At 47.7% G+C, this 27395-nt stretch overlaps 1 protein-coding gene across 1 annotated transcript; it reads right to left on the bottom strand.

The window, feature by feature from the left end:
* Nucleotides 1-133: 133 nt before the first annotated feature.
* Nucleotides 134-24597, bottom strand: SLC43A2 (solute carrier family 43 member 2). Its single transcript, XM_041422853.1, has 13 exons — nt 24564-24597; nt 23767-23956; nt 22743-22798; nt 22010-22086; nt 15872-15964; nt 15097-15230; nt 14485-14687; nt 13680-13823; nt 10152-10290; nt 9588-9720; nt 8627-8700; nt 6463-6586; nt 134-5228 (listed from the first exon to the last, which is right to left on the bottom strand). The coding sequence occupies exons 1-13, from the start codon at nt 24595-24597 to the stop codon at nt 5067-5069; spliced, it is 1563 nt and encodes a 520-aa protein (XP_041278787.1). The 3' UTR covers nt 134-5066.
* Nucleotides 24598-27395: the final 2798 nt, after the last annotated feature.

The raw sequence follows: 27395 nt of genomic DNA, 5'->3' as shown, positions 1-27395 counted from the left end.
GAGTCAAGGAAATATTCAACCTGGGTCCTGCCCTTTGGCAGATGCCACCCTATAAAGCATTCATTGTTCCATAATCTCATTAGGAAGCAACCAATGCTTTTATTATGTTCACCCTCAGAAGGAAAACTAATGATTAACTTATTATCACTTTATTTTGAGATAGTACTGCAAGAGTGCACATCACCTTACAAACACAGAGAAGATGACACAGGCCTGCCCCGAGGAGTTTACAATTCCACTTCGGCAAACGCTACAAAAAATTCTGTGGACAGGAAAAGGTGGGAGAGGTAATGCTGGAAGGTTAAAGAGTGGGTTTTCTGAGAGAGGGGATTGTTTCCAGAATAAAAAGCAGGTGACAGAGGTCAGGCACAAGGAAGTGACAAACACCAGTAGGATGACAACGTGGAGCACAGGACACCTGGTAAAAACAGATTGCACAGAGACAGGCTGGCAGCACATGGAGGAAAACAAGGACCTGTGGGCTTTATAATTAACATGTAAGATTGCAGCTATATAACACATCATTGTTTCAGCTATTCCAGAGAAGATAACATTTTGAATCAGAAGTGACCTTTTTTTTTTTTTAATTAAAAAAAGAAAAAAAACAAAACAAAAAAAAAACCACAAACCAAACCAGTCCATTCCCAACAGGAATCTGTTGTAGTGTAATACTATTTTCCATTATGAGCACTTTGCACTTTTAAACTGGGGTGTAGGGAATACCAAAAAGCTCTGCAGATGCAGAAAAAAAAAATCAGAGGGGAAAAAAAAGAGTAGCAAATATGTGTAGTTTAGAGATTTCATTCCTTTTACCCTACAGTATCTGCTTTGAATTTTGTAGCATATTTTCCAAATTCATCAGCCTGTCAAGAGGGAAATCTCCTACTTGAAAACATTTTAGTGATTTACAGACATTTAAAATCTCATTATCCTGCAATTTTCCTTTGCAGACAGAGCATGAAGAGGCCAGGCTTTGCTGTGGGAGTTGAACATTTCAGTTGCTGTAGCAGCATTGCAGTTAAGTTGGTGTCTCAGCAAGATTTGCCCCCTTTTTTTTCCCAGACATCTGTGTCCAGTTTCATCTCAAGGATCCAGATATAGCTTTACTCAGTGACTGTCATAGTGTAAGTGTCCTGTTAAGCAGAACAGCACAGATTTTTCTCTGCTACTTCTGACATTGTGTCATTGCATTAGTGCTATAAAGGCTGTGTCAACAGGGCTTAGGTTCTGACAGATTAGTGAAAGCAAAAAGCTGTCACCCTCCCTTCCCCACTCTGTGAATTCAATTTTATTTTAATACAAATGCAGATTAAATGCATGTGAGAGGCTGTACAGCCTGGGAGCAGTGTCTCCAGAAGGTGCAATTGCTTTACACAGCAACACCTTTGGCTCTGAGGTACTCACAGATCAGGTTTCTGCTTCCTTACATTCAGTTGTGGTTGCTTCCATGGAGCTCTTTCCCATGGCCACCCTCCCTGTACTTCCCATATGGATCAGGGTAAGGAGGTACAAAGGACAAAAAAAACCCAAGTCTACAAATTCATCATTTAGGAATTATGAGAGCAGTTCAACACATTGACCTATATTTGAGTTCTACAGATAAATGCATTATTGATGCTAACTGCTGTGACTCTCTACTCTTTGGTAGCCCATTTATTTTTCCCACAAGGTGGCTCATGCACGCAGGGAGTGCACCAGGCACTGTCTTGGTCCTGAAACACTCAGCTGGGAAGCAGCAGTGCTGTTTTCCACTCCAAATGTATACAACAATTTTATTTCCCTAAGCATCAGAGGACAAGGCAAACTGCCCCTGATCAACCACACGTGACACGACCACCCCAGCTGTGTTTCTGCTGTGCAAGACAATGTTCAGAACAATCTGGAGGCAGAATATTGCCCTCCACTGACCCCACTGCTGCAGGAGGTGCAGCTCTGAAGCAGTTATGCCACAATCAGTAGAGTGTTTGCACATCTTGCATGCAGGTGCAGTTTTTGATAGATAAATGAGACTGAAATTAGTTTGGTTCACAACTGTCAAAATGAATTTTACCTCATTGGATCAGACCAGTGTTTCACTTCAGCCCAGCGTGTTTTCTCCAGCTTTGGCCAATTCTTACAAGACAGAACATGCAGACAAGTATCTTTCCTTGGCATAACTCTTATTTACAGCAACTTAAAATCTCCCTGAGTTAGTGGATGCAGACCATTGTTTAACCAGCCTCTTCTTTTAAAACATGGACACTTCTGTTCCCCACTACATTCTGCAGCAAAGAATTCCAGTCTGACTTTGCACGGCCCCAGAGCATGATCCCATTTGCCTGTTCAACTCTGAACAGCTAAAAGCTCACTCTGTACCCACCAGGACCTGAGCTCTCCTCACAGCTGACCAGCAGCTTCTGACCACCCTGGCACATCAGCAGAGACATTAAGCACACACATTCACCATTTTATCAGATAAAACTGGATTTGAAGAGAGCCCTAATGAAGGGCAGGAACTGGGAACTGCAGTAGGGAGGTAGATGGCAGAAATGAAACTGTGTTCTTTGAAGTATGTGCAGCTAAATTAAAAGGCAGCAGCATCTCCACTAAGACTTCATTAAAATATGCCACTCTCTATTTCACTATTTTGCTGAGACATTTGTAACAGGCATTTAAGTGACCTAAGAGTGGAAGAAATCACATTCAGTTCTGAAAGTGAGGTGGAAATAATGCTGGCTAGCACAGAAAACACCAACTCTGCTTTAGGACACTGAGACTATGGATGGAGGCTCACACACCTGATACTTAATCTGTCATTGTCATGTCACGAGTATCTCTGAGCAGGAACAGGACACTTCTCAAAATATTTAGAAGTATTGTAATATAAAACACAGAAATCTGCAGAAAGCCCTCTGGCTGTACCACTGCTGGTGTGTCTCTGAACATGTACTTCAGACAAGACAGGTGACCAGCAAAATGAATCAAAACTCTGCCTTCTTAAATTATTGCTCAAAAAAAGATGGAAATCTCACTAAATCATCACCAAAACCCAAAAAGTTCCAGAAGAATACAGTGTTGACAGCAGGCAGTAAAGCTGCCTTGAAACAAACACATTTAATAAAGGCAACACATTAAAAAAAAATAAAAATCAGAGATGTGTGAAGTCCTCAAGTGGTGAATCCTTCTGAAACGAGTGACCGAAGACTAAAAGGTACCACGGAGCGCGGGGCAGCCGCGACTGGAGATGGCGCTGGCGGCGCACGGAGCGCTGGCCCTGCCACCAGCCGGGAGCCGCGGGGCTGCCGGCCCCGCTGCCCTGCCGGGCTCTGCGCCCCGCAGCAAAGCTGAAACCCCGCCGGGCTGAGGGTCTGCTCCTTCAAACCCCAGTGAAGGGGCTCACAGCCCGCTTAGCTTCCAGGTAGTTTGTCACAGGAAGGTCGCAGCACGGTGTTGTTTCTTGTACTTTTTCAACCAGACGGCCAAGTTGAATGTCTGATCCCCTGCCAGGCTTTGCAGTAAAACACCACCACTATGTCTCCAGAATTGTTTTATTTCTGCCCCAACCTTCCCGCAGCCACCAGCTCGGCCCAGTGCAGTCGGTGCCCGCACCCGCCGGGGATGCTCGTCCTCACCCCTGCACAGTCCAGCTCCAGCTCCCAGCAGCTCAACACAGGGCTACAGAGCCTGAGCTACCGAGCTCAACAAGAAGGTTAAGGGCAGAAAAGTCTGCTTTAGACAAGGAAAACCTCTATAAAAATAAGCAGGTTAAAAATTCCCTTTGTATTCCCTCCCTGGTGTGAACAGGCCTGCGGCACCTTTACCTACCATATTGCTCTGACAGTCAGCTTCACCATACAATCACCAGGTGCTCTGTCCAGACAGAGCATCAGCATTGTAGAAGGCTCCTAGAACAGCCAAACTGGCAGCATTTTGGTCAGTCACAGTAACCTGGTGATCAGCAGCTCGGTGACCATTATCATAGCAAGGTACATAAGCTATGGCTAAAGGAAAAATAGTATCACCACATCAACCTGCCATATGTCCATAGGATCCAGTTCCAGACACAAAGGAGTGTTCTGCGCTCCTGGTTCTTTCCACCAGCAGGTCAGCTCACAGCACATGAACACCAAGGTATCTGAAGCCCCAGAACTCAGCTTCAAGAAGCTTCTCCACTTTACTGAACACACATTGCTGCTCCCCTCCCAGGGGCATGTCTGGGGGGAAGGAGAGGCAAAAGGCAACAAAGTCTCAAAGCACTTCATCGGTAAACAAGATCCAATTCTTATCTCAGAGGCTCCAGGACTGCAGACAGTTTAAAACACGTACAGGTGAGTTTGTGAACCGGGAAGAAGAGGAATTCCAGGCCTCCCAAGGCTTGGTCTAGGACCACCAGTCCACTACGGGCTCTTCATTTCAGTGTGGAAGGCAGATCCCATTGCTCACAGTCTGTGTCATTTGCAGTAATAAAAGGTTTGGGAGCTGTCAGTGCTAGCAGCCAACATTTAGCAAAACACTGAAGCTGTGCTCATACACATAGGAATAAAAACCCCTTCCCTGCCTCAGAAACAGGGATATGTCTGGAGAGACAGTAAAACCACTGGTTCCAGCTAAACATCAAGCAGAAAGACCATTATGAAGCCTTGGGGAGGGAGGACAGTGCAGCTTGCATCCGAGACTGTGTCAGCCAAGTTTGGGGGAAGAAGGGGAGAAAACAGACTGCAGTGTGTTACATTTGCAAACTCAAATTATGGTCTGTCTTCCCTCTTCCCCCATCTCTCTATTCCTTCTCTCCCCAGTTTCCCATGCAAACTCTCTGCTGCTGGAGAGTGTGATCAGGGGATAATTTAAGACACAATAGCTGTGTGGCCTTTATAAAAAGGAAAAGTGTCCCGTGTTTTGGAATAAGGAGTGGGAAGTCTCCTCCTGCCATATATCTGAGGAAATCTCAGTCATGATGTCCAGCCCTCACTCCAGTGATGAGCAAAGACTGGCAGAGCCAGGGGAGAAAAGTCCTGGCTTACACCACAGGTAGAACCCACAGATGTGGTAGGAACTTGTACAGGGGAGGTTGTACATGAAGCACCAGTTTAAACAAAGGCTTCCTCAGTGGGAGTGCCATTGATTTTGAAGAAGAGTTTGGCATCTTCCATCTTCTGCTTTTTTTCTCTCTCTAGCCTGCGCCTGTAGCAGACCAGGTAGATTGGGAGGCAGAAACCCAGGAGGCTCAGACCAAGCAAGCCAACATTCACCTGCAGGAGGAAAGCAAACCAAAATTAGGCTGGTTAGGAGAAGACAACAACCCAGTCACGCACGCAGCCGTGTCAGAGCCCAGCCCACATCGCCCAGCTGTGGGCAAACCAGGAGACGCCCTGCTCCGTGTGCTGGCAACATCCTCCACTGTTTTCATATTTACACTCCCGTGCCCAGAGAACCTTGTGTGTACAAGCTAAATGCTGCAAGAGTCTGTCACTCTGGATTATGGCTGTGGGAGTCTTGTTCCACAGAACAGGCAAGGGCTGTTGGAGCTGCAGGTGTTTCACACCAAGTTTGCTGATTAAAGAGGAACAGGCACGGGCACACGTAGCTTAGGGACCAGAATTCTCCCCAGCTTTACCTATGTTACGATTTTATTGAGCTGCCCAGACTCTCAGCAAGACACCACATTAGCCCTGCCCTCAACAGCCATTTGGCTTTTTGGACATTAGCATCAGCAATCCAAAATTTACTGGTAATTGGAGCTTGTAGCTCTCAAGCATCACAGTGTTTTTCCTCAATTTTGAGGTCTGCTCACACTCACCCATTTTAACCTGACAGATTCTGACTCACCACATAAACTGTTAGTGGAAAGCATTCCCTTCCTCCCTTTCCATTCACCATAAGGTTTACTGGCTTTCCTGCTGAGGGAGTCATTACTCACACAGGGAAAGGTCTCCTGGACAGCACCAAGGTAACAGCAGACTGAGGGACATGTAAAATTACAGCTGTTCTTAACCTTGGTCTGTGCACAGGAGTCCTTAAATGAGCCAAAAATCATCTTAACCCCCAAGCTTTCACATCAACACTGAGAACTTGCCCAGAGGGGGTCTCCTTTCAAAGGTCCCGTCAGTGCCATGAACAGGGGCTGCTGCAGGAGGGCAAAGAGGGCACTGATCAACGACTGCAGCCCTGTCAAGCTGCCAAACTGAGTCGAGGGGTATCTGTCAACAAAGAAAGCAACAGCATTATTATGTGTCACCTTGACTGTTCATATCACCCAGGTCAGATTACATTCCCAGTCCAGGAAGAACAAAGACCAACGTGAGAGCACAGTCCCAAGACAGGCATAATGTGCAGAACTCCCTCCTGCACTGTGTAACTGCCCCTTTTTACAGAGTGTTTACAAATACCCTGTGGTGTCACACACTTGGTCCGTGCACAGGAGTCCTTAAATGAGCCAAAAATCATCTTAACCCCCAAGCTTTCACATCAACACTGAGAACTTGCCCAGAGGGGGTCTCCTTTCAAAGGTCCCGTCAGTGCCATGAACAGGGGCTGCTGCAGGAGGGCAAAGAGGGCACTGATCAACGACTGCAGCCCTGTCAAGCTGCCAAACTGAGTCGAGGGGTATCTGTCAACAAAGAAAGCAACAGCATTATTATGTGTCACCTTGACTGTTCATATCACCCAGGTCAGATTACATTCCCAGTCCAGGAAGAACAAAGACCAACGTGAGAGCACAGTCCCAAGACAGGCATAATGTGCAGAACTCCCTCCTGCACTGTGTAACTGCCCCTTTTTACAGAGTATTTACAAATACCCTGTGGTGTCACTCTGCTCTCAAGAGCAGAATGGAACTGGTGCCAAGGCTGGAGCCTTCTTCTTCAGATCATTCTCATCCTGAGCTCTCAGACTCAAAGGTCCCGTCAGTGCCATGAACAGGGGCTGCTGCAGGAGGGCAAAGAGGGCACTGATCAACGACTGCAGCCCTGTCAAGCTGCCAAACTGAGTCGAGGGGTATCTGTCAACAAAGAAAGCAACAGCATTATTATGTGTCACCTTGACTGTTCATATCACCCAGGTCAGATTACATTCCCAGTCCAGGAAGAACAAAGACCAACGTGAGAGCACAGTCCCAAGACAGGCATAATGTGCAGAACTCCCTCCTGCACTGTGTAACTGCCCCTTTTTACAGAGTGTTTACAAATACCCTGTGGTGCCACACACTGCTCTCAAGAGCAGAATGGAACTGGTGCCAAAGCTGGAGCCTTCTTCTTCAGATTATTCTCATCCTGAGCTCTCAGACTTCAGTAATATCAGCTCCAGCACTTGTTTTGTTTTGCAGCTCTACTGTGGGCAAGTGGAAGTGCTTATACAGCTCCTGTTTCTATTGCACAGGGAGCAGAGTATGGATATTTACAACTTAAAAGCAGGGCTTCTTTATCCAGATGACAACACTGGTGGCTGAGCAATCATCTTCATCTGGTCATAACAATTTGCTCCCTTTGGAGGTGAGTGAAACCTGTACAACAGGTTAGTGTTTTCCTTTTTAGAGGACAAGTCTGATCCTATGTCAAACTAAAAAACACTGTTGACTGGCAAGTGCTGGTATCAGATAATATTAATGGAAAAATAAATTTCAGGAATCATCTAACATCTTTCTCTTTCCATGACTGAGCAGTATTTAAGAGTCAGGTTAAACTAAACTTGGAAACAAAGAAGCAAATCAAAACCTTCAAATATTCAAAAAAGTCATATTCAAAGCAAAAACACCTCAACTCCAGGAAGTTCCAGAATTGCAATGGTCAAATAGGATTAATTTACAAGTAAGGTGATACATACTGCAACATACATTTATTTACCTTGCCCAAGACAAAAATGTTTTGCCTCTGGCTGCCAGGGAACCAAAAGTTTATACATTTCTGAAGAAGAGTCTTAGATGTGCTCTCTAGTCTGGATTCCCCAGACACAGGGATCTAAGCCTTTGACAGAAAGAGTCTGTGAAGCTCTGGACTCTCCATCCATGGAGATATCCAAACAAAATCAGATGCACTCCTGGACCACCTGCACTAGCTGACCTTGGTCTTGAGAGGTCCCTTCCCACCTCAACAAATCTGATTCCCTGAAAGAGAACAGCTCCTCTTTGTTCCTCTGTCCTACCTCTCAGCACTGAGGGACAGATCTGTTTTCAAGACCAAAAACATTGCTTAATAAGGAAGAGAGTATTTAGATTCAGCTATTGATAATTTGCTAAGTTGGAAACAGGATGGGTGATCTGTCCTGGGAAAGGGAGGAGGTATCACTAATGCTATCTTGAGCAATGTTTTACCAATGTCAACTTCAGAGAGAGCAGCAGCAATGTTTTCAGTCACGTTAATGTTTTACCTGGGCACATGCACATCTGCTCATTGCAAGACAAAAAAAGCCTTGAGTTTTTACTATATAACCTGTGTGTCAATAGTTTAGTCTCACACATAACTGTTCCTGTCTCTGTTGCTAAACAAGGAAAGCACTGGGATTTCAGTCCAGCTATTGTCATGTCTAGGTGACTGAGGAAACAAGTTGCATCATTTTTACCCTCTGACCATGAAGACCTCATTCCTGATCTCCCTCTCCCCTGCACAGCCAGTTTATCTGGCTAGTTACATCTTGTAGGGAAGCAGAGACTTACACAGCTGCATAGAGGCCTCCCACAGCTGAGTGGATGAATCCTCTCACAATTGTGTGCAAAATGAAGGACAGAATCTGAAAAAAGAAGCAGAAAAATGTCACATCCTAGACATCCACCCAGGTGTGCCAAACCCCAACACCAGCCATTCCTGAAAGCTGTTCTTCTAACAAACAAACCTTGTTAGAAGGATTGGCAAACCTGGACTCAAAACCTGAAATATCAGCACGAGGGAAGAAATTTGTACTTATCTCCAGGCACTGCTTTTCCTTACATTGCACACACACACGACCTCTCTCATTTGTAAGTGGCACTGCTCCAAGGACGTTTTCCCAGCAACCCCTGGCCAGGATCACAATGCTTTTCCATGGCCACCAATTTAGTTAATTTTCCACAAGTTATTGCAGACAACACGTAAGTATGAGCAAACTCCAGCTGTTTGCCTACATCATCAAGGCATGTTTAAGCATAAAATCACTAAACTCCTCTGCCAAAAATAGGTGGTGCCACAGAATAAATATTTTAACAGGTTTAAAATCCCACAGGTACCATTGGGCACAGCATTTGACGCAGGAATAAGCTGCTGTACACATCACTGTGTTATGCTTCTTGCTGCAAGTTTTTCCAACCTTCAGCAGCTTAAATCAAGCCCGGTTTAAATGTACAGGCACTGCTGACAGATCTTGGTGGGCAAGAATTTGTTGCCACACAGGCCAGCTGCAGAAACTTTTAAGTGCAAATAAATTCTGAATCAACTGGCATTTTAACTATAGCTGCTTGTTCAGGTTTTCCCCAAGAGATCTAAACTGCACAGTGTTATTTGTTTCAGCTCTAAAAGTGGGGCTTGCAAAGCAGCATGGAAGTTTCCCAGCAGTGCCAGTCCCAGCCCTCCTGCCATAACCAGCAGGTTCTCCTGGCACTGTGCTGTCACTCTGCCAGCACCTCACCCATTTCACCTACTCACCTGCAAGGGTAGATTAGGAATGAGACAGGTGATTCCAAATCCAACCAGCAGGAAGTTGGTGAATACAAAGGCATTGGTGGCGTTGGTGATTTTCTGGATCTGACGGTCACGCTTTTTCTTTTTCTTGTCACCTCTGGAAGGACAGCAAAACCTGGGTTACAAACACTTCCAGCAGCTGCTGGAACTCACAGCAAGATTCTCTACACATCACAACTATCTACACCAGTTTGGTTACAGATCTGCCTATGGAGGTGCTGGGATCTCCACCAGTAGAAGGTGAGGAACATCTGGGTAATTATTTCAGTGCTGTTACTCTTACTCTTAGGCTAGGAGGGAAGTCTGAGCCTCTCCTGCTACAACTTAAATTTGCTCTTCTTGACTGATCTTAGTGGACATGGAAGATAGTCTGCTCCTCTCCTCTGCAATTATCAAGTCTTCCTTCAGGCTTTCTTTTCTATACTGAAGAGCCAATATTCTTTTCAGTCTTTCATCCCACAGCACACAAGGCAGAGCAGAGGGGGCCTGCCAGGTGGCTGCATGTCCCGTGAGGCGCACACTACGCACTGCTCAGCGTTGCTCTCCTCATTCTCTTCTGAGCCATCATCACACTCTTTCATTCTCCAGTCCATGATGTATCCGATCACAGGCGCTGTCAGCAGGCACAGCAGCTGCAGGACCCCAAAAATGGAAGTGTAGAAAGCCACTGCAGAGAAAAAAAAAAAAGTTAAAAATAGTTTTCAGTCCAAAAGATAGAAAAAAATGAAAAAAGCTTTCCCATTGATCACTTCTCCTATTAAAAGCCCAGTCATTCATCAGCCTTCCAGACATTAGAATGGACATGCTGGGCACACTTCTTTCAGCCATTCTGATCCTGCACTGGAATTCTCTGGGCAGCAGCAGGTAGGGCTCCAAAAATGGGGACACAGCACCCACTCAGTGTCAGTGAGGTTTATTCTGGGCAGGACCAGCAGGAAAAGTTTTTATAAGCTTTGTGTGCTGCACAGCCAGGCCTGCTTTAGTCATCTCCTCTCCTGGCTTGCTGGGAGCTGCAGCTACAGCTTCTCCAGCTGGGATGCTCCAGTGAGGACAATCAGGCTGGGAAGGTGAGGACTAACCCAGTTTGTGCTGAATGGACAAGTTTGGAAGAAAGGGGACAGGAGATTAACATCTAAAAATAACATCATTTGTGAGCAATTGTTAAAAAGCTCAAAGTGATGAAAATCTCGTGCTAACGATGAGAGAAGTGTCTCCATGGCTTGCTAAGGGAAAGCTGATGCCAGCAGACTCAGAAGAAATTGTCCTCTCCTGTTACTGAGCAGTTCCCCCACCCTGCAAGGCTTTTTTCCACTTCCTCTCGGCAGCCCACGTGGTGACTGAGGCACCACACAGAAGGGCTGGTGAGTCATGGTGTGCCACAGCTCTGAAATAAGGATGTAGCTCTGAAACTGCCCATCTCAGCACAGAGCACAAGTTAACAGCCCTGTAAGCAAAGCAGCTCAAATTTTCATTTGTCCCTCCTGTTTTTAAGTCTAGCCAAAGCAGTACAGCCAGGATTTCCACCAAAATCCACTTGGTAATGGAGAGAAAGTTTCCAACAAGCCTCTCTCTTCTAAAGAGTTGCAGCAAACCCCAGCAGGGCTGCTCTGCTGTGCCCAAGCATGGCACCTGGTGATCTTTTCCTGGCTCCAGCTGCTGGCAAAGGAGCTGAGAGGAACTTCCAACCTCCCAACTCACATTCATGGCCCCGTTCCTCCCACAAAGGCAAGCCCTGAAGTGACCCCACATCCCCTCTCATTATAGCAACTGCTGCAGCCAAGAGAAACAGGTGGCATCACTCTCTGTGAGCACTGCAGGAGCCGATTTACTGATGTCTGGTTATTTTTTAATAGAGGGTAAGAAGCAAGCCACGCTGTCATGTTTTGCCTCTTTATGCTACCCTGAACACTTAATCTTAGGCTCTAAACAGCAAGGGCAGAGGCCAGCTTGAATTAGGGAGTGAAATTTATGGGGTCAGCAAGGGAAGGGGAGGAAAGACAGTAGCTGCTACAAAACAAGGCCCCCTCAGCTCATCTGTCATTTTAAAAAGCATTCTTTCCCAAGGAGGAAAAGCAAGAATACCTAGCAAAGGAAGCACACATGGGCGCAAGCCTTTACATTCCCTGTTTTAGATGCTTTTCACTCAAAATTACCCTGAGCAAGCACCTCACACTGTTGAGTTTTCCAGCCCTGATTCTCCCCAAAGTCTCTCAGTATCACCACATTTGAGAGCAAGGTGACAATTTATGAAAGATGCAGACAAATTTCAGTCTCTAGGCATAACAGGTCTCCTCTCCTCTGCCTTCCTACAACACAATTACACAGCCATTCACAGAATGAACCCTTAAGCTTCTTCCTCATCTTTTTGGGGGTTTCAGCAGATAAGTATCCACAGGCTCACTGCTCTCTCCACCTTTTGGTTTCCTGACAGGTCCAAGTCATCAAAACCTGCACAGAAGGAACTTTCAAGGCCACTGTGCCCCACTGCAATTAAAGACTTCACTACTTATCTGCATGATTTTCCTCACATCCTTCTCTCCTGTTGTAATCCCAGGAATATTTAACTTTTGACCACAACACTTGCAGGGTTTGACTCAGCTCTCCTCTTCCCTCAGTGCTCCCAAGGGCAGCTGCAGGTGGAGAGAGCTCTCTGAGCAAACCCCACCCAAGAGAATAAATGCAGGAATCACGAGGAATGCAAGGGAGCAGCATCCCATCCCCTCCTGATGCACACACAGATTGCATTTCTGGAGAGCTGCACGTGCCTTGGAACTGCTCTTGCAGCAGAGCCTGACACTGCTGAGACCAGACAATACCACTGTTTTGCTGATGCCATGGAAACACCAAGACAGACTGCACTGCAATGAGCCCAGGCTACATTCAGGGGGAGGAAGGGAAAAAATAGGAAGAAATCTTAAAGGTGGCACAGAAAATTTGCAGTATACTCAAGGGGCACAATCCCTGTTTTAGCAGGGAGCTTTATCTAAGCTCCCTGAATTGGCAGCTTATATAGTTAATGTTAATTCTGAAATTCCAAGGAGGGGAGGAGAAGGAAAGAAATTAAAATTAAATTAGTACAGCAAGCCAGGGTAAAAATAAATAATAATTTTTTAAAAAGCAGTGTCAGAGTTACAAGGTAAGCAGAAAAGGAAGCAGTGCTGGGAAAGGTAGGCAGTGTGAAGTTTGTCCTGTTTTGCTGTTTAATGTCTAAGCTGGCTCCTGAGCCAGGAGATAAAGAGCTGAATGCTGCAGGCTGTCAGAGGTTCAAGAAACAAAGCAATTCAGGGAATGCCAGGGCACTTGGAGTTTCCTGAGTTTCCTTCCCTCCCCCAAAGCTCACTCCTGTTTTCAGAGGAGTGCCTCTTGATTTATCAGCTTCACGCAATCCAGATTTAACAAGTTCAAACTGGATCTTACTACAAAGGACAAAAACAAAACCAAAAAAAGGCTAAGTCCTGTTTTGCAATCCTGGGTATTTTTGACAGTAAACTAATGTACTCTTTCCTGTTTGCTCCATGAACTTCATCAGAACTATAAATGCAGGGAGTCCAGCACAGGGAGCAGCCCTGAATCTCCCTAGCACCCAAAGCAGCACAAAAAACCAGCTCTGACTTCACTTCTCCCCCCCTGGGTGCTGGGCTGAGGCACAAAGTCCAACCATTACTCATGAGAGTCAGCTGCTCTGCATTCTCTGCTTGCTTGGGATAACAAGCAAATAGGTTTTGAAATAGGTTTTCCAGTTAAAATAAAAATTAGCAGTCCACCCCCAGGGGTTACTTGCAAGAGCCCATGTGGGGAAATAGCATGGGGTAGTATCTGACAGACACAGGGTTAAAATTAGCTTGACATTCAAGCACCTACCTCACTGCCCCTCTGTGCTGGGCTGGTTCCAGCCCTTCCCTGGACCCTCCCAGCAGCTGTCAGTGCACTTGGACACCATGGATTGCCCTGCTCAGAGTATCTGCTGAGTAATCAGCTGCTCTGCCTTCACTGCCCAAGTCTGGGTCAGCTCCCAGCCCCAAGGAAGCAGGTAAAGGTGTTCAGAGGTTCCCCTACCTTGACTTTCATCTCCAGACAGAAACTCCAGGATGGTGTTCATGGCTCCCATGTAGAAGATGAGCCTCAGCTGAGTGACACACATGGTGATGAGGCTGAGCAGCAGGATGGGACTGAAGACACTCTTCATGAAGGAGGGAGTAGCTGCAGAAGGAATAACACAGCCTCTGAAGAAGGCAGCACACCCTGGCAAACATTTTGTTTTCCTCTGGGCTAGTAGGGTCTCTGCTGGCTAGTGCCAGTGGCAGCTCCAAGGAGTTCACCTGGTGCCTCACAAACTCCCATCAACATCAACAGCAGCCGATGCTTGGAGTTTGGCTACCAGTGACTGGGGCAAGGCAGCAGGAAAGAAGGCTGCCCTGATTGGGTGGACTAGGACAAAAAGAAGCCTCAAACCATTTGCTTTCACCATCAAGGCCAGGTTGGATGGGGTTTTGAGCAATGTGTTCTGGTGGAAGGGTTGGAATGAAATGATCTTTAAGGTTCCTTCCAGGTCAAACCATTCTATGATGCCTCAGAGTAAAGAAGGCTTGGTCATGATGGCAACAATGCACCTAAGAGCCAGCAGTGACCAGCTGCCCTGTCCCCCTGCAGCCACACCATGTGCTGTCCCCACCACTGGCTACACCATTTGTATTCAGGGAAGGACACAAGGACAGGATTCCTTACATAACTCCTGTTCCAGTCCTGGTGGCTGGCACGAGGCCCTGGCAACACCTAGATCACGTATTGCCAAGCAGGTCTGGAGCAGAGCAGGGAGGCCAACAGGCCTGTGCCAGCACCCTGGGGCACCCCAGAACCACACCTGCACTGTCAGGCTGGCACTTCACTTCCAGGTCCACTGTAGACAGACAGAGCTTGTTGTTCTCCTGCAGAGCTGCTGGCTCCTTGGGGCCCTTCATGGAGCTCCCCACACTGAGACGGCGCCCCACGGTCGTCACTTGCTTGTAGAACTGCTTCCCAGTGATTTTGTGGTCAAATCCCAGCCAGCTGAACTTTATTTTCACCCTGTTGGGTTGCAAAGAGAGTGAGAGCTGCAACACAGGGTGAGGAGTCAGAGACAGCCACGTTGCAGGAGTCAGAAAGGCTATTTGTGGATTTAAGGCACTGGTTTCCATTACAGACCCACAAATGGTTTTGATCCAGAGCACACTGAGATACTTTCCCTGGGCCAACGTGGCATAAATCAATATTAAAATACTTATGACCAGGAACAGATAATTTTTCCTTTGTAATTCCCACAGTTTGGAAAGTCCAACCTTGCACAGGTAATCACATGCTAGTGGCAGGCAGAAATCCTCAGCCTAAGAGGTGGCAGCAATAAACAACATGCAAGGGGTTCCCTGTCTACTCCTCTAAATTCTTTGTGCCAGCTTTTCCTAGAGGATTAGGAATGGGATTAGCCCTGGAGACTTACGAGTAGTCCATGTCTTCTGGTCCTGGGAAAGGCTCCAGGGGCCAGTTGAAGAAGCAGTTGAGGAAAACGAGTCCTGCACAGCTTGCCCAGACAAGCAGGATAAGGATGAAGGAGACCCCAAAGTCATATATAACCTGGGAATCACAAAGGAATATGGGTTTGGCTACAGGAGCAGAAAGAGGCTTCAATATTTTTGGAATGAGGTCTGAGAGGAGCAGGGAAAGAACATCATGATACACTTAAAATGGGTTGAACTCAAGTGGTAAGAAAAAAACAATTTTGTGACAAGGACTTTATTGGAAAACCAGCAGGAATTACCCTGCACACCTGAGACTGCAATGAAACATCTCTGGTTCAGAACCAAGTGATCTATCCAGGCAGCCCAGGTGACAATCTCGTGTCCTTTCAGTGCCATTTGCCAGCCATAAATTATGTTCAAAGCCAACCATTGGTGACAATCACGTAGATAAAATACACATGTATATTAAATATATATATATACACACACAACTTTTAGATTAACAAAGCAATCTTTTCTAAAAACAACCCTTTAGTTTTTCACTTCTACTTAGCACTTCAAAAGTTTTCTATCTGCTGCATTCTTGAGGCAGTCACTTGGGAAGTCTCTAATACAGACAGGAACTGAATCTTGCAAATGCACATCCCTAAAAAAGTGCTTTAGCAAATGGTCTCTCTTTCTTGCCACATTATTGTTAAACAGGGCAAGACACCAGCACAACACCACCAGTCACAAGCCTTGTTCCCACAGCCTCACCTTGATTCCTGGAAAAGTCACAGCAGAGGAAGCATAGGAGCCAATCATCAGAGCAATGAACGTGGAACGAAGGTCCCCAAACATGTTGGGCAGCTGGGGAGAGAAAGGAAAATCAGTTGAAGCAGTTTGCTGCCAAGGGAATGAGGCTTTCTTGAGGAGATATTGGCATTTAGGATTAATTCTCCTGGATACCAGAATGTGAAGCAGCCAGTTTTACTTAGGCATGACTTAGCTCTTCAAGATATTACTGTGCAGGTTTCACTGGTGTCTCCAGAGACAGGGAATGTCTACAATCCAAGATTTATGTGCTTACTGACTCTGCTTCTTTCCAGCCTGACAGCATATTTTGCATCATTCACCTTTAGCACAGGAGCATTTGCTGCAGCTCTTGTGCTTCCTTTAAAAGTTTCTTACCCCAAACCTTTAGCCACCACTTTTCCTCTCCCATAAATACGTCCCCAAATTCTCTGTTTATCACCCTCTTTTTAGTCAGGGGTTGTTAGACACAGGCTGCAGTCTGTAACACACCCTGCAACACCTTGAAGTTCCAGCTTTGTTTATGCACCTTGGGTCTGAACCCAAATCCTTTGCAGCAGACCAGAAAGTTCCTGTTATAACAAGAAGGAACAGAGACAAGCACAAACAGTGCTGCTGTTTGCATTTCCATTTCTAGCCATCTCCACGGCTTCTTCTGTGGCAGCAGACTCTCTGCTGATCATTTCTGCATCACTGGGATGGTTCAGATGCCTCAGCACACTAACCCAGAGCTAGGTGCAGGGAAGGAATCACAAACACCAGACACCCAAGGATTTGTCACTCAGCACAGCTACTGAGCTCTGCAGCAGGCTACACTGACATTGCTACTCCTGCCACCCACCCCCCTGCACTGCCTGGGCTCCCATCAGGTGTGCTGGCACTGCTGGGAGCAGACCAGGCTGGTTCTGCAAGGAGCTGTTGGGAAAGCAAAGCTCTCAGTAAGCCAGCAGCAGTTCACAGCAACACTTCTGCTACCTGAACAGCAAAATCACTCCCAGGATGGCTCACCAGCCCCTGCTTCCAGTCAAGATCCAAAGGCAGAAACAGCTGGGAGACCTTCCTACTCTTCTGGGAAAGGAAGAACCCCCTGTTTACCTAAACAACCAGAAGTGAACAAGTTTCCATCACTTACTAATGCTGGCCTGGAAACTGGAAGTTACAGGGAGAAGCACTGAAGTTATCAGCCTATGGAGAGCTGGGCTGACACCTCCTGAAGCTGGTCAACGGGCAGAGATTTTGCTGCAGGCTGGCAGATTTCCCTCCCACCTCCCTTTTTTTGGGTCACTTACTCCCCAAATTCACTTGAGCATCACTACCACGTCAGCCTCAGAGGACCTCAAAGCAGGACACTGCAGATGCCTTCTAGGACAGAGAGCAGGAGCAGCCCTTCCTTCATCTGTGCAAAGAGGCTGCTGAACAAAACAATTCACAGAATATCAGCCTGAGCAAGCAAGTGCTGCCATCACACTCCCCTTGCATGGCTGAAAAACAAATCCATCTCTCCCAGGAGCAGCATATAAGGCAAGCAAATCTGGCTTGTGTCACGGCGTGTTTACAAGGCAAAAATATTCCTGAGCAGGAGCACTCCGGGACCCATCTGGCTGTTTATCATCCCCGTGCCTCACTGCAGAGCTTCCTATGCACTGCAGGCTGCAGGTCCTCACATAACCCCGGGCTGGGGAGCAGCAGCAGTGATGTGCTGAGCCTGATGCTGTCCCTGAACCCTGGAGGAGGAGGAGGAGGAGGCAGGAGAGGCTGCGCTGCTCTGCGGAGCATCCCCACACCCATCACCCCGCATGCGGGAGAGCTGCCAGCAGGCTGCTCCCGGGAGCTGCAGACAGGAAACGGCTGAAGGATCCAAAGGTCTGTTACCAGGCACTGAAAAATCTCCTCTTGGAAGCACTGGCCTCAATGTACACACTCCCAGAAAGCAGCATCTGCAGAGTGGAATAGCTGAGGGTTGTAAAAAAGGCTGGTTGCTGTCACCAGGATGGGCATTTGCTCTGTCCCAAACACCCCAAACTAAAATAATGTCCAGAAATGACAACAAAACTGCTGCTCCTGCTGGGGAGCTCAGGGCAGGGCAAGAGCTGCACAAACACAGCTGCTTCTTGGCTCAGGCTGGTTTTCCCCAGAGATCCAGAGTCCACAAAAAGCTTTTTTCATACAGCAGGAAAGGAACTTCCAGGTGGATCCTCCTGCTCTGAGGGCTACTGGAGACACAGAACAGGAAGCCACGACCAGGAGAACCCAAGGCTGCTTCCACCTTGGGACAGAAGTCCTAAAAAGGCTAAAGATTTCCTCAAATCCAATTAGGCACCCAGCAAGCAGCTAGATTAAAACAATTGGACAGAAGAGGTTTAATGTCTTATCCAGCCCAATCAAAGCAGAAACTGCAAACACTGAGCACTTGGAATGGAGAGAAATGCGGGACTACCTGGAGAGGCAGAGGGGAAATGAAGGGGGAAGAGTCCCTTCAAGACCAGAATACCTCTCAGACTGTGCCAGCACTGGCAGGGCCTGTGCAGGTCTCATCTAAAGACCAGCTACAAAAACAACATGCAATATTTACCAAGTAATTTTTCATGCTGTCTTTATACTAGCAAGCATTGGAAAAATTGAACCACAGAGGGAAAAAAAAAAAAAAAAGGCAATAAAAAACACAAGCCACGGAGCAAGTGAGCTCTGTTTTTCTGCCACCAAAAAGGATCTAATCCTCATTCTGATCTCATCCCCTCAGGCCAGAAGTGACTCCTCCACTAACTTCTGCCCATTCTGGTATGACAGCTCCAATTCTGCAAGACCTATGACGACAGAAACTCTTAAGCCTCTTGTTTAAAGGTCACTAACACTCAATGCAATATTAACTTTATGCCCTGTCACAAAGACACTCAGTGAATGTTGCCACACGTAACTGTTTTTTACTGGAGTCCTTTATTGCAGGTCTGTAATCCTAAACTGATAAATCATTTCCTCTTGCAGATTTTTTTTCCTCATCTTCCCTACAGTGATTATAATAATTTATATTGTTTTCCAGCTTTTCCCTGGAGATATTCCATATACAGAAAACAGCACAGCACTGCTACCAAAGCCTGCTTTCCTCCTCTTGCAAGGACTGCTTGAAAGAACAGTAAAAAAAAAAATCAAGGCATTGAAAACTAGACTACTGAAAAATGGTATTTTTGTTCAATTAAACTTTGTTTTCCCTATTGAGGGTGTATTTGGAAGTTACACAGACACTAAAAATATGTTCTGCAGGAAAGCCTCAAACTGCCCCCTTTGCCCAAAGCATATGGAAACTCCTGTTCCCATTCTCCAGCAAACAAAAGCTCACAGAGCCCTAAGTTTTCCTAATATTTCCAAGCAAAAAAGATTCCCTACACAGAGATGTCCCTCCCCCCTCTGATTAAAGGGGGCTGTTTTCAGCAGAAAATCAGAGCAAAGCAGCTGTAATTCTTTGAAAGGAAAACAGCACAGAGAACAATCTATAAAAGGCTCTTTGTGGTAATTTATCACACATGTTTATTTCTTTGCATGAAATAGCTTCGGAGCAGAAGCAGCGCCAGATTCCTGTGTTGCTGTCAGAGCCACCAGCACAGATCTGTTTCCATTTCCAATCTTCACTTACATTGGCCAAGACCAAGTCACGAGGCAGAATCTCCCCTCTGCATTTTAACAACAGGCACAGCCTGACCTTGTTCCCAGAACTGGGAAGCCTTTGCTGGCTGCCCCCTCCTCCCCAAGCCACAGGCCAGGCACCCAGGAGCAGCAGCTTGTTTTGGCTCCACAGCTTGCCATGTGTTTTCATGATACCCTGGGGACTTGTTGCTGGAAAAGGCTTTAAACTCAAGAGGCAAAGCTTTGTGGAACACTGTCCCAGGCTCTAATCCACTCAGATCCTGTTTATCCCTGACTGACGGTCCCTGCCACCATGTCCCAGGAGGTGTCAACACCTGACACCCCACAAGCTGGTGGGGACACCCTGTCATGAAGCAGCAACCAAAACCTGCCTGGGGTGGCCAAGGACCATTGCAGCAGTGGGTCTGACCCATTTCCTGGAGCAGCTCAGGTCACCTGCAGCTGGCAGGAGCAGAGAGTCACCTTGCTGTGACTTGTGCACGCAGCCTGCGCCTGTGGCAGCCAGACCGAGCTGCCCTGGCACCGGGAGGAGCAGGGCTCATCATCTCCTCGGTAATGAAGGTCCTTACAAAGGTCTTTTCAGTGTCCCCTTTCAGCGTTCAGCCCGTCCCCTCCCGGGCACAAGGCGGAGCACAGCGTGCCCAGGCCACAGCCCATGGGCTTGTCCCTATGTCCCTCCCTCGCCTGTCCCCAGGGGCCACAGCTGGAAGGAATCCACAAGGCATCACCCTGTGACAGCAGAAGATGGTTCTTGACACACCAAGTGCAGCTTGCAGGCAGAATGATAAAGCTGTAAGCTGCCAACAACCAAAATGCAGCTGGTTCTAACAGGCAGCAGCACAGCTACGCTGTGGTGCAGGTAAAGGAGTGCTTCCCTCCCATTTGAGGCTATTTTTAATTACATTCACACGCCTCAGGTACCAAAATGCCTCTGTGCAGCTGCACAAGTAGCTACACCTGCCTGTGGATTGGAGAAGTCAGGCCTGAAGCCACCCCAGCTCTTTGCAGAACATGCTGAGGGGATGGGCTCCACCTGAGGCTCCTGTGGCCTCACAACATCACTGCCTCCTTCAGACCTCCCCAAGGCTTGGATCTCCTCTTGGAAGAGCTGACCTTCCTCCTGCTGCTGCTCTTCCTTGGCACTGCAGAACTGGCTCACTAATGAGGACACTAATAAGTGGCTTTGCTTACTTCTGCTGCTAAAAGCCACAGCACAGAACACCCAATCTATTCCTGCCCTATCCTGCCCTCACTCCTATCATCACCAGTGCTTCTAAAATATCTGTGACCCCTTAATCATCACCTAGAGAGACAATAATCAATACTGGCAGCAGGATGGGAATCCTCTCCCACAGCACTGCTGACATGCTCCTCTATTCCTGGCTTTTATTTGAAGCAGGATGACATTTGCCCCACGGTTCCTTGGGGTCACAGCCAAGGCTTCCAGTGAAGAACACCATATATGAAGGAGAGAGAAACATCTGCACAGAGTTCTGAAAGCTTTGAATATATGAAAGCAACAGCAGCAGCAAAACCATGGTACACAGAGAGCCCTCTAAAGCCAGCCTCTGCCAAATTTAGGTCTCAGGACCTCAGCCAGTGTCTAAGCCCTGTTAATTTAGAGGTAACTTTAACAGGAAGTTTTACTTCAACAGCAAGTTCAAGGTAGTGCAGTCCAAATCTGAAAGTTTTCAACTACAGCTCAGGGGAAAAAAAAAAAAAAATTAAAAAATGAGTGCTTCCCAGGCTTGTTTCCTGGGCGACTTTCCACCCAGCCCTGCTTGAGCCACACTGACAACAATCAGGGTAATGAGGCAGAAAATAAAGCAGTTATTTGGAGAGTGATACTGCTTCTGCCTCCAGGCAGAAAGAACCCCAAAACGCAGACATCCAGCTGACAGTTGTTGACCAAAGCCTTCCATACATATCCAGGGGGCTGTGCACACCCAACAACACAGCATTTCTAAGGAAGCCTGTGAGGGACTCTCACCCTTCTGAAAAGCAAAACCTTTTGTGATCAAGAAGAACTGTGGGGGTGAGAGGCACACTGTGATTGCAGAAAACTGCTCATACCCAGCTGCAAGGGTTTGTGCCCTGCTGATTCTTCCTGCACTATGTCAATGCTAAATCCAGTGCAAACACACATCCAGGCTGTGCCAAGCAGCTGAGCACTGCATGTACAGGCACATTATGAGCCCTAGACAAAAACACTTCCTTTTTTTCCCCCCACCTTCACCTGAGATACATAGGGCAGGTGAAAAAAAAAAAAAAAAAACCTATTGGGGAAAACAAGCTTTAGAATAACAACCAAGGACTCACTCCCAAGGGTGACTGACCCTTTGTACCAAACACAAACACGTGCTATTCAAGCCACAGGCAGAAGATCCACTTTGTTCCTGCCTGCCAGCCCAGCTCACAGCCACAGTGAGAGATAGAGCAGTCAGGTAGTAACTCTTCACTTACCGTGAGCGACGTGAAGGTCATGCACATCCCACCAAAGCCATTCAGAGCCAGGGCAATGAATATCAGCACAGACAGAGCTGCAACAATAAAAAAACCTGCCCTCAGCTCCCACTGGGGTGCAGAGGGAAAGGAGACAGAGCCCTAAAAGCTTTGGTCCTGACGTGGATCAACACCCTCAGGACATGCCACACTGCTCCTGACCCAGCACCCATCTCCCCAGCCACAGACTGGCAGGGACAGGGCTCTCCTCCAAGGCAGCTCAGGAGGGGATGGAGGGGTTCCTTTTCTCTAATGCACACACTTGCTGATGCAGCTTGTCTGGTGGGTCTCAAAAGGAAGATTTACTTGAGCAAACAATCCAAAGGGTCATCTCACTATCTGCTCTTGAGCAGCCAGCTCCATCTACCTCTGCTAAAAAAGTCAATTACACATTGGGTGCTATTACCTATTTCCCAACCCTGAAAGAGCCAGGAACTTGTTTGGAATTGCTCCTGCCCAAACACAAAACTAAGAGACCAGGGTATCTCAGACGTTTGGCCCTTGCTACACTCTCCACTTGGTGTTGTGAAACACCAGTCCTTCCCAGAGCCACTTGGCTCCCTCAGCCTGGCAGATTGCTTGGCTTGTGACCCCAGTACAGCACTGGGGGGTGACAGTTTAAACTTTGCTTCCCCAAAAACCCCAAACCAGAGCCCTGCAATGCTCCCAGCTCAGCAGAAAGATGCCAACTTACAGTCTGGGTTACTGGCACCGTACGCAATCAGCACACAGGACACGGCAAAGCAGGCACTGAAAGGGAACCAGAGCCATCAGTTTCTCACAAACAGCCTTACCCACAGTCAATTACAGCTGCTTCCACCTCCTCAGCACCTCACAGGGCACTTTGTGTAAGAGGGAGGGAAGCTGGCAATCTGGAAAGAAAAATCCAGGGAAATACCCAAATTACTGGCAAACAAGTATTACAGGCAAGCCTTGCACAAGGGCTGGGGCAGGAACGTTTCCTCCCAGCACTGACACAGCTCTGTCTGGACCCAAATTCCCACTGGTTTTTCAGCACAGTTTTTCCAGCCCTCACTTCAGGGTGACCAAAGGCAGCAGCACCAGCAGCCTTTGTCCTGAGCCCCAGCACTCAACTCCTCTCTGGTAGGGTCTGAGTCAGAGACTTGCTCTGTTTTTCCCACTCTGCCCACAGGCCAGTTTGGTTTCTAATCAAGTTCACTGCATTAAAATTGTGACAGTTAAAACAGTGCTGGGGTCCAGTGATCCCAAAAGTCACTAATCCCTCTGTGCCATGACAGATGCAGTTGACAGCCTCGCTGTTTGAGGTGGAAAGCAACACACCACATGGAAAAGAAGGGCCCTGGGAAAGGCAACAGGACATGTTTATCCCTGAGTTAACTCCCCAGCCTGCAAACAATGATGTAACATCTTGGTTTTGTGCCTCTCAGGACATAGCTCCCAGCCCAAGGAGAAAGCTATCCTCCCTGACTCACAAATTACTCTGCTCTTCCTCCAGGCTCCATCTGGACAGGGATCACAGAGCAGCACTGGAGAGCTGAAGTGTGGACATGGAGTCCCAGGCCCTCCCCTTATGGAGCAATTCACTGTGCTGGCTGAAATCACCCAAGAGCTGCTCTGCTGTCCTGTGCAGATCCCAGCCTCATCCCTCAGACACTTCCCAAGGCTGCAGGGAGCCCACAGCACCCAGACAGGGTGGGAGCTGAGCCCTCAGCCCCCCTGGAGCCCTGCACACCCACCTGCCCAGCAGCCGCAGCTTGCGGGGGCCGTACTTGTCCATGACAATTCCCAGGGGCAGCGTGATGGCACTGAGCAGGAAGGAGCCAATGGTGAAGGCCAAGTTCAGCATTTCATCCTGGGCGTTGCAGGAAGGCCATTTGTGCTCTGAAGCTGTGCTGTTGTCGAGCTCAGAGCTGTTGGTGGTGGTCTCTGCATGGGGTGGGAGAGGACAGTGTGTTAGGATCGGATTTAAAATGCTGCAGGAAGGAGGGAAGGGAAAAGCCCTGCTGGGCATATGCCCTCCACAGTTCAGTTTTTACTCTAATCAGTGAGAAATGGAGAAGCAGAGCAGTAGAAGGATGAGGAAACCTGATGAGCTCTGCTTTGAGCAGGAAAAAGCAGCCATGAAACACATATCCTTGTAGCTGCAAGGTAAAAACCTAGGGATGAAGAGTCCTTAATTTATTAAAACAACTATACAGCAATGTCCTGGCAGTTACAGGAGACTAAATCCTGCTAAACCCAAAGAGATACAAAAATAAGGTCCTCCTAATCTACAGCTGTCATGTTCTCAGAGATCTTTTCCCTAACAAAACTAACGACAGCTACAGCCAAATCAGTTATTTTGGTTCCAGACACCAGGCTGACAAGGCCTGGCACTGAGCAGCAGCCTGCTCAAATGAAAAGCTTCCTACCCTCACTGCAGGCACCAGGATGAAGAATGGCTTTGCAGCAGCCACCCTGCTTTGACTGCCCTGGCTCTGAAAAATCCTTCCTGGATTTAACTACCCTGTTCCCAGGGGGGCTGGCAGCTCACCTGCCTTCTCAGTTTTTCTAAAGGATTGATGCATCTTTAAGTCCTACCCTGTAATTAGCATTTTCTGTCATTTCAAAATGGGTTTAGGTCACACAGATCAATTATATCCCCAGCTTTCTGTTCTTGCCCTTACATGAGGAACTCTGCATGCAAACTCCCACGCTGAACAGAGCCCACGTTGTGTAACCAAGACAGAATCAGGACAGTTCAAAAAAAAAAAAAAAAAAAGAAAGGAAAGAAGTTCCCTTTTACTGCCTCATGTCAGCTCTTCTCCTGTTACATGCCTATCCCAAGGCTGCTTACAACTCCTCGAGTGAGCTGTGTGCCTTCAGACTTCCATGAACTCACAGCTCCAGTACACTCCAGCTCTCCTCCTCCCAACACTTATCTGGAACCTTTGCTGCTATGACAAAGCACTTGCTCTCTTGCTGCTGCTGCAAGCCAGTGATATAAAACACTCTCCTTCTTATTTAATAATTGATCTGACAAAGTTCAGTAGTAAAGGAGGAACAGAGAGAAGTCACCGACATAACCACCAGCATGAAGTGAGGCTGGAGATTCCCAGTGAGCCCTGGTTGGTTTAGTTAATTAGCAGGAATCCCTCATGTGCAAGTGGCTTCCCATTCCCTGCTTGCTGTGGCTGGTGGGAGAGATCCCCATGGCTGCTCTGTGTTAGCTCTGGAGGTGGCACAGCCCCACCTTGCACCTCCCTCCCTTCTACTCAAACCCCAGCTCCTCTGCAGTTACTGGTTTCACCCTGGCTCTCCCAGCTGCCCTAAACCACCCTCCCAGCTTTGTGTCCACTGCAAACAAACCTCGCTCCACCTTCCTGCCATCAGGTATCAGCAGGAATTCAGGCACTGATATCTGAGGCCTTGGAGCTGCCTCTGATCCCTCCCAGCACTCCAGGGAAGGCTGGGGCATTTCAACCCCATTTACATTGCTCTCATCAGCATCTTTGCTAAGATTGCTTCTAACTGTCTGTGTTCCTTTCTACTGCCATGTGCTCTTGACTGATAACTTAATCTGCCCCTTCTCTTGTCCTGTTAGTCATGGATAGCAAGAGTAAGAAACAAATATCCCCAAAATGTCACGTGTGCCACCAGCAGCATCTGCTCTGCACGGAAGGCAGCATTGCAGCCTGAGGCATCCGAGTCACATCCTTAGAAATCAGTCCTGGACAGACTTTGGGAGGCTCTCTGCAGTTTTCACCCACAGCATCAAGGCTTTTGGGCTCTCCACAAAGATAAATTCATAGGAAACAGATGTGGGTGAGAGGTGAAACTCGGGAAAACAAGGAGGAGGGGGGGAATTGACAAAGTAGTAGCAGTTTCCCTGTGTCAGCACTCTCCAGAGATAGCTCAGCTGATGAGTGGAAGGAGGGTGGAGGAACAGTGCAGTGACCTTATAATTTCTGCACGTGTTAAAGCCCCAGTAACCCTCCCCACACAGAGATCTCCAAGCAGAAATACTCAGCCTTTAAAGCTGGAGAACACAAATTCCTGTTCATGTTTTGATGTGTTCCCTGCTGCGTGTCCCCAAGGAGCTCACACAGCACACACCTGCTGGCCCTCCCATGATGAGCTGCACGAGGTGAGGACACAGCTCAGAAACAGCAAGGAAATTTGCCCCTCTCTGAACACTGGAAGGTTGGGAATGGGACACCAAACTTCACTCCCTGCCTGTACCAATCACCTTGTTTACAGCTGCTGGGTGCCAGCTCCAAGGAGGGGCCAGGCAACAGCGCTATGTGGAAATACAAATTGTTTGTGAAAATAGAAGCAGCCCCTGAGCAACAAGAGAAGATCCACTGAGGCGTAATGGAAATGATTCCAGCAGCCCTTGGCACCCTGACATCCCCTGATCCTTTGAGCCACCTCCATAAATAGAACATTTTGGAAGGGCTGCAGGTGTGTGCTGCAGGCACAAGGTCCAGCCAAGAGCCGACTCATCCGCGAGCACGGATTCGGGTGCCAGCAGCTCGTTGGCACAGGGCAGCGAGTGGCAGCACAGGACACGCAGCTAGGAGGGGTTTAATGGGCAGAGAACCTGCCTAACTACTCACCTACCTAATGCACCTGGTTACAGCAAACAGCAGCTTCCCCTCAATCACAGCTCAGATCCAGTTCCAGATCGGTGCGTGCCACACTCCCGGGAAAATCTCCTACGTGCCTGGCTCCGTCTGGAAAACTGCTCTGGGGAAGGACTGGCTCTGTGCCCACAGCGGTGCCCTCCCCAAATCCTCTTGCCAAGTCCACCTGCACGCAGCACTCAAGGTGTCACACCTGGGCAAAGCAGCAGCACGGGCTGTGCTCACTCACTGCTGCCTCACTGACAAGCCAGCAGAAGCTACAAGTCTTTACCAGCAATTACAAGAACATTGCTGCCTATTTTTACAGCACTCCCCACACAAGCAGCAGGATTTCTACTGCCCAATTAGTAGTTCAAGTTACTATTTAAAGAATGACAGCTTAGGTAAGGAGAAGGCTGCCTGGGTAATCATTTATGTCAAGATCATTGCTGGGATTTGTTCAGGCTGGAACATTCAAAGCCCTCCTTTCTCCATGTAGCAGGTCAATCATTAACTGCTCTTTACTGACCTCTTCAAACCCCAGGCACACACACACCACATCACCAGAGGAACGAGTCTGGCTTTTCCAGCAGTGACTGCCATCTCAGATGGCAGAGAGCAGCTTTCCTTTCATCTTATTTCATGGATCAGACTGAGTCAAACAGGCAAGACACCCCCAGCCACCCTGACAATAGCTCTGTCACAGCCTGCACACCCTCATCTTCCTCCACTCTTTTTTATAGAAGAAAAAAAATGGAGGG

Source organism: Onychostruthus taczanowskii, unplaced genomic scaffold (genome assembly GCF_017590055.1).
Source record: "Onychostruthus taczanowskii isolate IOZ18803 unplaced genomic scaffold, ASM1759005v1 scaffold75, whole genome shotgun sequence".
Lineage (NCBI taxonomy): Eukaryota > Metazoa > Chordata > Aves > Passeriformes > Passeridae > Onychostruthus > Onychostruthus taczanowskii.
This window is presented reverse-complemented; position numbering and strand designations above follow the sequence as displayed.

Coding starts and splice junctions, on each gene's coding strand:
- SLC43A2 (XM_041422853.1), bottom strand. CDS start 24,597: ATGCATCAATCCTTTAGAAAAACTGAGAAGGCAG. Junction 15,231..15,871: donor TGACTTTTCCAGGAATCAAG/GTGAGGCTGTGG, acceptor TGTGATTCCCAG/GTTATATATGACTTTGGGGT. Junction 6,587..8,626: donor GGAGGCCTCTATGCAGCTGT/GTAAGTCTCTGC, acceptor CTTTGTTGACAG/ATACCCCTCGACTCAGTTTG.